Source organism: Bipolaris victoriae (assembly GCF_000527765.1).
Source record: "Bipolaris victoriae FI3 unplaced genomic scaffold scaffold_66, whole genome shotgun sequence".
Lineage (NCBI taxonomy): Eukaryota > Fungi > Ascomycota > Dothideomycetes > Pleosporales > Pleosporaceae > Bipolaris > Bipolaris victoriae.
The window spans coordinates 166,809-176,591 of NW_014575326.1; the positions used below are offsets into that span (position 1 = coordinate 166,809).

The following is a 9,783-nucleotide window of genomic DNA, read 5'->3' on the forward strand; positions in this document are numbered from 1 at the left end:
TGGGTGGATGAAGGAGCTTAGAAGCAGTTGAGTGTACCCTTCTTCCTGCCCTTCTTTTGGGCGTCGTTAAGAGCTGCCATGCGTGCTTCCAGGTGAGCACGCTCAGCTTCAACACGTAGACGGGCGTTGCGCTCCTCCTCAACAGCTTGAAGAGAGTGGCGTGCTGCGCTGCGCTCCTTGCGCATAACATTGAGCTCTTCTTCTAGAGTGGCGCACTTCTTCCTGAATTGATCCAGATCAGCCTTGGTCTTTGTGCTGGAGGCCTCGAGGTCAGTCAAAGCATCCTCCAAGGTGGCTGTAAGCTGCTTCTCAGCAAAGAGATGCTTCTCAATGGTGCGAATACGAGCTTCCTGGTCCTCGACCAACTGAGCATGAGCAATGTCCTTGCTTTGGTGACGCGAGGTAGGAGGGGAAGGTGCATTGGTTTGGGGTGGCGGACTGCCAGGAGGAAGAGGGGGAAGAGGAATGGCTGGCGGGGGTGAGGGCAAGGACGTGTGTGCAGCGTTTTTGCGCGCGGTGGAGTTGTTTGAGTTGGATCGTTGAAGGTCCTCGCGGGGATCCATGGATACACGGGCAGAGTTGCGCTTTGCATCAACAAGTTGGGACTAGTCACGTTAGATATGTCCCATGGGTAGGAATGCGGTTGAGCTTACCTCTAGAAGCGCAATCTTGATGCGTGATTCCTGTACTTCCTTTTCGAGTTCCTCGCTGTGGGTCATAGCATCTTGAAGCTCGCGAGAGCGCTCAGTTTGCAGAGCAGAGAGTCGGTTGTTGGCAGCCTCATGCTGGTCCCAGTTCTGGTTGAGCTGGTCCTCCAGTTCTTGTACAAGACGAGCACTCTTGAGCTCTTTCTCGCTGACCTTCTCAAGCTCTTTCAACGTCTCGGCATTGATAAGCTCAAATTCTTTGAGGTTGCCCTTGAGCTTATTGATGGTGCTGGTAGCATCTGCAAGTTCCTTCCTTGCTGATTCAAGGTCCTTGACAGCTTCATCTAGTCGACTGGCAATTGACTTGCGCTCTTTGACCAACGCTTCGATATGAGACTGGATGGTGCTGATGTCTGTTTCTTCGCCCAAGGCCTCCGAAACACCTTGAAGTAGCGTCTCCATCTCGGTCTTCGCCTTAGAAAGATCAGCCTCCAGAGAAGATGCTGTCTCCTTGTGAGTAGTAAGCTCTGATGTGAGCTTCTCGAGCTCAGCAGCGTGTGTCTTCTGGATAGAGTCCATGCCTTGTTGATGGTACTCGATTGCTGCCTTGTGCTCCTCAATCTGTCTTTCTAGGTTGGTGACAAGAGATCGATGGGTCTCGAGTTCTTTCTCGGTAAGTGAACGGGCCTGTGAGTCTTCCTCGAATTGCCTGACAATGTTGGTATGTGACTCCTCAAGCTCGGCAAGACGAGCAGCGTTGTTCAAAGCTGTAGACTTGTGTTCGTCCACCTCGGCTTGTAATGCAGCAATCATCTCAGCGTGCTTGGAGCGCTCTTGTTGCAAAGCGGCTTCGGCTTCGGCACCTCTTGTCTGCTCGATCTCAGACAAGCGTAGAGCGTGGTCTACTTCAAGCCGTTGCTTGGCAGATTCCAGCTCACGAACAGTTTCAACATGCTGCCTCTCCGAGGCCTTGGTGGCTTCGATAGCCTCAAGGTGCTTAGAGTGCCAGTGAGCAGCTTCATCACTAAGCTTGATGAGTTCATGGTGGCGAGCGGCATCTTCGTCGGACTCGCCATCACCGTTGGTTGTCCGAGGGGTATCTGGCATCTGTCGGTGTGAGAGCAGGTCCTCCGATGATGCGCCAAGCTTGGCAGATGTCTTGAGTGTCTCAATTTGAGCTTTGAGCTCCTGCTCCCGCTGAGCGTGCGAGTCCTTCAACTCTCGGATATGGTCCTCATTTTGCTTCATCTGATCCTGCATTGAAGCAACAATAGAGATGTCAAGAGGAGATCCAGCCTTCAAGCTAGAGCGTTCCTTTGTCAAACCACTGATCAAAGTCATTTTGCCTTCCATCTCCTTGCGTATGGACTGAACCTCAAACTCCAGATCCTGAACTCGATCTGAGCGTACTTGAATCTCGGACATGATTGTGTTGAGATTGAGCTCAAAGGTCTGTATGGCGTCTTCGTCCTCATCCAACCTGTCCAGCATAAGGTTTCGAAGAGAGGAAACGGCACGGTTTGCGCGGTCGTTTGCAAGGACTGCTTGACTCGACTTTCGACGGATCATGTGCATTGATGGCGAAGCTGGACGGTTCAGCTGAGCCTTGGTGATCTCTGATTTGAGCTCTTCGACGTAGTCGAGAGTGTCTTGGTGCTGCTCTTGTAGCTCAGCGTAAGTCTGCTGGAGCTCACTAATGCGCTCTTCCTTCTCATTCTGCAGTAGCTTCAAAGCCTTCAATTCCTGAACAAGGACAGTGTCAGGAATGTGTTGCTCTTGGCTCAGAGAGGCGACTGAAGCTCGTCTCGGAGTGGCCTCATCAGGGCCAACTTCCGTCCCCTCGTCTGGAATACTGGTACTGCCAGACTCCGCTAAGGACAATTCCGCAGACAAGGTACGCGAGGACGAAGGTTGTCCATCCTCTGCTGTGAGGCCATTCACCCCCGCGTTTGATAAAAAAGACGTCGGCCGAGAAGATGGTGCAGATGACGCAACGTGGTGACGCGCCTCATCGACAGAGTCTTGAAGAGCTGCCAAAGTGCGCAAAGCCTCCTGGTACTTGCTGGCAAGCTTCTCGTAGTCTTGGAGTGTCCCTTCGTGTTCTACACGGAGATCAAGCAACTCTTGTGTGACTGTGTCAAGCTTGTCGTGAACGAAGCGGACTTGTGCAGGGCTCGATGGTCCATCGTCGGCATCGTCACGGATTCCATCGTTGGAGATGGCTTTGACAGCAAAATCGGGTTTTTGCTCATCGGCATCAGGATGGTGAGCAGCGGTGCTGGCGGTCTGGGGACGTTCGCTACCAGCCTCCTCGGGAATGGCATCGATAGGAGTACCAAATTGGTGCATGCTGTCAGTGGTCACTCGCCTCTCGAGGTTGGTGTGCTTGTCGATGAAGGGATCACTAGGCGTCTTGGAGTGACCATTGACATGGTTTTCTTCGGTTTTTGTATCCGTCCTGTCGAGTTCGTAGAGCAAGTTGTCTAGTTTAGCCACACTACGTTGTCTTTCGACAACATGCTTGAGTCGCTCAATCTCACGACTCATCATCTCGGTTTCTTGCTCGTTTTCGGCGAGGCGCTCTTCCAATGTAGAGATGTACTCTTCACTGCTGGCCTCGTTCTCGCGAGCTTTTTGCAGCTTTTCGCGCAATTCAGATATTACGGTGTCGTTCTTCTCAATGCCATTGACCGAGGAGTCGATTTGACGTTCGAGCGACTGGACGTACTCTTCGTTGTTGGCGTCACGCTCCATTGCCTTTTGGAGACGAGACTGCAAATGCTGATTCTGGCTCTCGAGGATGGCGATGCGAGTCTCCTTTTCCAACAAATCGCTTTCATGGGTTGACAAGGTAGATCGCGTGTTGGAGAGAGATGATTCCAGCGTCTGAATAGTCTTTTCGTATTCCAGGACAACGGATTCGACGGCCTCGGCGAAAGAGTTTGATCTCTTCAATCGTTCTACTGCAGAGTCGCCGATAGCATCCTTGAGCATAGGCGTTTCCGTCTCGCTGTTGTCACGTGCTTTGGTGATCTCGGAGATAAGCTTAGCGTGACGCGCGCTTAAGGCGTTGTAGTTTTCCTGAATATCCAGTAGCTGATTCTGAAGCTCGGCTTCACGCTCGTCTTGCCGCTCAGCGCGCTCTTGGGGGCTGGTCTTCTTTCTATCCGCACGCTCAGATAGTCGTATCTGGTCTCGGAGAAATTGAACTTCGGCTCGCAACCGGTCAATAGCGGCTTGCTTATCACTGTCGTCATGGACCTGCTGAATCTGGGGTTTACTTTGGATAGCACGGGCGCGCTGCGCGTATTGGACCGTGTTCAGGGTTTCGCTTAGGTGGAATTCAGCTGGGTTGACGCAAGCGATCATGTATGTGATAGCGTTACCGCCAAGCGAATCTTGCAGAAGGCGCGTAAGCCTGGAGTCGCGGTACGAAACATAGCCCCCGTGAGAACGTGCCGACAGTTGCGAAATAACTTTTCCCAGACTTGCAAGACCTGCGTTGATTGAAATACCCTCCTTGGCGCGCTCGCCCTGCGCCCCTGTGTTTTTCAGCCGCTCGCTTCCCGCCAGATCGACGAAATGGAGCTTGCTATCCACAGTTACCCAGCTCTCGCTGGAGCCAGACATCATTTCAATGGGCACGGACCGGCGCTTCTCGCGGGTTGATGTTGTTGTTGTTGTTGGCGAAGATTTCTTCTGGACTAGGTTCAGACTAAAGACGGCATGGGAGCGCGACGATTTGGCGTTGACAGCAGTCGCATCAGTCTGCCGGATTGAGGAGCCGAAGTTGAGAGCACCGAGCAAATCATCGATCGAGTTTACGGGTATTTGGGTGAGTCCAGTGAGAAGAATGCGACCATCACGGTCCTCTCGGATGTTTACCTGAGGTCGCTCGCCGTGAGCTACGTTTTCGGGTAGTAGCAGGTCGCGAAGTTGCTCATTGTAGATCTGCTTGCGTCAGTGCGTGCTTTTTTAAAAACTTTACTTTTTTTTCCTTTTTTGTTCGGCTGAGGGGTCATTACCTCTACATACGTGGCCCTCAGCTGCCAGTTTCTATTCGCCTGCGATGTTGAAGACTTGGCAGTGAAGTTCTGAATTCCAGATAAACGACTTGGAGCGCGAATGCCGGAGCCGGCGCTTTTGTTGGATCCATCGAGTTTGTCGAACAGCAATGCGGCTGCGCGAGGGATGATACCTAGATGCGCAGTCAGTATCACATTGTCTTTTTTGTCAAGAGTGCGTTGGCAAGTTAAACATACCCATAACTTCGGGATCAGCTTGGTCTCGTGGGCCCGTGGTGCCCATTGTGTACGACTTTCCAGCGCCAGACTGGCCGTAGGCAAGAATGGAGACATTGTAGCCCTGAACGAAAGAATGGACGCTGTCTGCAACATATTCGAAGACGCCCTCCTGGTTAATGTCCTGGTCAAAGACACGGTCAAAGATGAAGACCTTCTTGCCTCCAGCCGCATCTACAGTCAGGCTCGAGGGTGAAGTGACGTGACACAAGGCATTGCGAAATCGTTGAGGAATGAGTTCGTAGCCAGGATCTCCATGCTGAAGTGCAGGACGCACGCGGACAGCTGCATTAGAGGGTGGTTAGTGGGCAGCATGCATATCGGACCGTGGGGGGGGCACCTACCAACTTTGACGGCGGTCCTGCTGTCTTCATCCGACGCCTTGCTCTCGCCAGGCTTGCTGCTGATACTCATACGGCTGGAACTGCGATTGGAGCGCAACATGGCGCTCATGGGCCGCGTAACACCGTTGGCGGGCGAGCCTGGTGGTGAAGTGGCCATTTGAGCGGCCGCGGCAGCGCCGTGAGAAGTGAAGGAGTGGTGTGCAGCACGGTGTGGCGGGAGGGCGAAGTTTTGTTTTATACTTGTGGGGTGAGTGCAAGTGGACGGAGCGAGGAGGGGAGGACAGGCGCTGTAGTGGCCCTGGCCGGCATCCGCGTAGTGGTTTGGGGTGGTGAGAGGTAAGTAGTAGACGGGGTGGTGGTGGTCAAGGTGGAGCGCGATGGGGGAGCGCAGGCCGCGACTATGCAGGCTGTGGAGCAGAGCAGCGACAGCAGCAGCAAAGGCGGCGGCGACAGCAGCAGAGCGAGGGCCGCGGGGGAAATAGTGAAGAAGGAATTATTCTGCTTGTGAAGACCAGAGGACAGAAAAGCAAAGCAAGTAGGGTTCGGCGCGGGTCATCAGAGCGACAAAGGCCCCCCCCTAGCGCCAGATGATTTCCAGGGGGAGCGCGCGCCTTTGACAGCACCCACCCCCGAACCATGCAGAGGGCGCCCCGAAGTAGAAGAGGCCAGGACCCTGACCTGCTGCTCGGCGTGAATGTGGACGCGCCTTGTCCGCTGCCCGCGCGGCGGCGGGTCCATAAGCATTACTACAAGCAGCAGAATGCAGCCAGCAGCCGTTGTTCCTGCAGCCCGCCAGGCCCATCTGCTCCGCCGGCCTGCATTTGCTGCTGCATTTGCATTGCCCATTGCCCGCCCCCATGCACGGCTTGGGATATACTAAAGTACTTAGACACACTACATGGTAATCCACCACGCCGCACCAGCCCACCCACGCCCTCACCTATCCTCTGCCGCCAGCTCGGCTCGACACTGACTGACACTGGCCATTGGCTCCGACGACCATCTACTACTTACTCACTTACTACTTGCTCACCACCATTCCCACGTGCGAACTAGCTCGCCTACACTACTACCCATACGCCTCCAACCGACGCCTGGCTAGCGATAGCACCAGCACCAGCCCACGACGCTGACATTCGGATTGTCATGTCACCCAGGCGCTCGAGCATATAACACTGGCAGATGCTCTTCATGCATCGGCCGACTGCTCCCGACACGGTAGCAATCATGGCCCATCGTGCTCGCCTCCTGGCCACACACGGCACCCGCGCCCGCAGATCTTGTCAGAGTCGTCTTCGCCCTGCTGAACGAGCCGGAGCTGGCCTGCATCTCGAGTCGCGTCTGCGCGCTGTCAGCCTCGTACACTCGTAGAATCATCAAAGAGTAGCGTGTTTCAGCTCGGCCAATCCTACCCAAATTGCAACCGACATAGCCGTTTCCTGTCGCTTAGCCAAGCTGCGTGACGAGGCTGCGCCAACCCCGTGCGAACACTACGTACCAACACAAGAAGGGCGGGTGGCTGTAAGTATCTCGTACTCTAGTGACATATACGACCATGGCCCTCAAAAACAAAAGCCTCCGGTGCCCTTGACCATGCCCGCCCCTCGACTCCCTCCCAGCTCCCTCGCTCATGCAACAAGCCGTCCAAATCCATTGGCCCTTTCCCTGTTCCTAGCGTCTGCTGCCAGCGCCAGTGCCGTCGATAGTCATGCTGCTATCCCTCCCCCTTTCTATTAAACCCCTATCGTTACTCTCCGGCATATGGCGTAAACAATCTCTGCTGCATCTGCTCAACCTGCCAAACGCAGGCCGACTCTGCCATGTAAATCTCCGCCGCCTGGTCGTCCGATTGCACGAGTGCAAGTGCAGTCGGCGCAATAATGTGACTGTGTGGCTAGCCGCAGCCTCACTATGCCCCAGTTGGAAGCCCGCGCTCTAAACGTTGCCAGCCACGTGCTGCCCGCTCCACTGCGCGACAAAACCATCGCGACCACAAACTTCGCCTCGGCAACTACCGCCCTCGCACGGCTACCTGATCCCGCAACCATCAAACTCTTGCAGCCCAACGCCTTTAGCCTCGTGAACACAATCAACTCACCTTGCGTACAACCCCGAAGCAGCCAGCTGCTCGGCCTACTGACGCGTCGTCCCGAGCATATCTTGATACATTCACAAACATACACCATATCCAGCGCTGCATGGCAATCCCATCCAAGTGGAAATTAAATGTGACCTGCGATCAGACAAAGGCTAGTTTCAGCCAAACGCCTGTTCTAGGACAGACGGCCGTTTACAACTCTGCCATCTAACCAGACTTGGCTTTATTGCTGGCCTGATGTCTGCCTTAGTTTGCACTGTACATACAGTATTATGTACGTGTGGATACCTAGTGTAATAACACCAGCCTAATATAGGTCCTTGCATGCTTGCGCCATGTCGACCGACATCCACTCCGCAACCTGCTTTCTGCACATCGCGCACTGTGCCACGGTTCCATATCAAAAGCGAGGGAATACTACCGAGTGCTAGACCGAAACACTGCATCCGTTTGTTTCAACTCTCGCGTACAGGCTGATTACCACAAAGGCACAAGACACACAGTAAGCTTCCATCTTCTTTATCCTCGACTCGGCAAGCCCAAGCCCGGGACGGACCCCGCCCGCGTTCCATGTCTGAAGCTTGTCCAGGCCACGAGAGGCCATGAGTTCCCAAACGTCCTTACTGACGGCATGTACTTACTTGAGCCAAGTACGCAACCTGCATGCCGCAACCCCCGGCCCACAACGCTCCGTCTTGAAACCTGCAAGAATCTGGAGATTTCAAGCCACTCCGATTTACCCGGCTCTGGCTGCTGCACACGTACGAATACGCACCCCTCCTCCGATTCTAAACAGATGCGAGAGAGAGAGACAGAGATCCAGGCCCCGATCGCTGCGCAGACACCTACTCGCCCTTCGTTTGCCCTCGACTTCATTGGGTGCGGGGTAAAGGTAGCTTACCCCGGTCAACCATGTCTCTTTCTGTAAAGTCATGACTTGGACCTGCATGCCCCTCTAAAGAGGACCCTCATTTTCGACGTGCATGTCTGCGAACCTCCCCCCCCTGGTTCAAGGCCTCCCACTTTTCGCCTATCATAGCAAAAAAGCTTACTACTGACGTGATGTCGTGGATCGACGCAGGATACCCGCCCAGGTCCCCAGTCCACTCAACGTCTTTTGGACAACTACCGTGAATTTTCCGCTTTTTCATGCCCCACCTTCGTTCGCCCTGTTTCCTTTTTTTATATGCGTTTTGCATGACAATAGTAACTCCGATTTTTTTTGCTACCTTATCCATTAAATAAGGTTTGAAGTGGTATATCTGCCACGACTCGTGCCTTGCTACACTCTCCCTTTGTGTGTCAGGTTTTTCTTGCATGTCTGGCATCCCCCAGTCTTTTTCAATTACATAATCTTTCTCTGTTCCGACCATACGAACTGTAACAAGGGGGTGGGGAAGGATGACAACTACGTAATCGCATCTCGCATAATCTGTTGCTTAGGAAAGCTGACCTGCCAAGTTTCAGTCGCACGTGGATCGCCAAGGAAGTTGTGTAAAGTACTTACTTAACTGTAAAAGAAAAGTATGTGATGATTATTTTTTTTGGAACACTCGGGCACAACATGCTTCAGATGCCCAAACGACGCGTACATACATTCACATGCCTAAACGAGACTTGCTATCAGGAGGGGCAAGTGGACCCCCCCCCCCCCGGACATTAACAAAAACAGCCCGACCATAACCCATTGCTCTTTCGTACGTACGGAATAGCAAAGGAAACTCAACCCGAACCACTAAATCATCTCGCCATGACTCAAACCCCACCAACACTATCACATGTTTCACAGAAAGTAGTATGCGAGCATAATAGTTCAAAAAGACTCTTGGTTCCTAAACCCCCCCACGGATCCTTTTACTCACCACTTTTTGTGATACGCCCCTACCCCTGACTCGGAAACTTTTGGGTGATTCGCTTAAACGTGAGTGGAGAAAGAGAAAGTTTAAATCCTTCTCGTATGATCTGGAGCCTTATATGTGAAGGATCTTATTATATGTATATATCGTATTTGCCTTTATCTACGTGGGGCAAAGAGGGAAAGAGAGAAAGAGGGAAAGAGAGAAAGAGAGAGAGAGAGAGAGAGAGAGAAGATATGACCTTTTTTTTCGCTACGTATCGATATGACGTTTTCTTTTCTTTTTTTAGGGGCGGGGCTTCTTCTCGACAACGCACAAACATGTGTCTTTCCTCATCTCTCCAAATCTCTCGTTTTCTTTTTTTTCCTTCTCCTCTGGAAGCTTATGAGCAAAGGAAGGACAAAAAGGGAAAATGCAGGGTCCTGACTCTATGCTATTTTCGCTACTTTATCCCCAAATGCAGATCACATGGGGCTGAACCTAATGGTTTTTAGTCAGGTAGGTTTGGATTGCTCTTTTTTTTTTTGGGGGGGGGGG

At 52.9% G+C, this 9,783-nt stretch overlaps 2 protein-coding genes across 2 annotated transcripts; one reads left to right on the top strand and one right to left on the bottom strand.

The window, feature by feature from the left end:
* Window positions 1-17: 17 nt before the first annotated feature.
* On the bottom strand, window positions 18-5,449 carry COCVIDRAFT_28364 (hypothetical protein; the record flags this gene model as incomplete). Its single annotated transcript, XM_014699175.1, has 5 exons — window positions 18-605; window positions 654-4,598; window positions 4,673-4,845; window positions 4,910-5,233; window positions 5,293-5,449. The coding sequence occupies 5 exons, from the start codon at window positions 5,447-5,449 to the stop codon at window positions 18-20; spliced, it is 5,187 nt and encodes a 1,728-aa protein (XP_014554661.1).
* A 1,754-nt stretch (window positions 5,450-7,203) lies between these two features.
* COCVIDRAFT_17708 (hypothetical protein) lies at window positions 7,204-7,518 on the top strand (the record flags this gene model as incomplete). Its single annotated transcript, XM_014699116.1, has 1 exon — window positions 7,204-7,518. The coding sequence occupies one exon, from the start codon at window positions 7,204-7,206 to the stop codon at window positions 7,516-7,518; it is 315 nt and encodes a 104-aa protein (XP_014554602.1).
* Window positions 7,519-9,783: the final 2,265 nt, after the last annotated feature.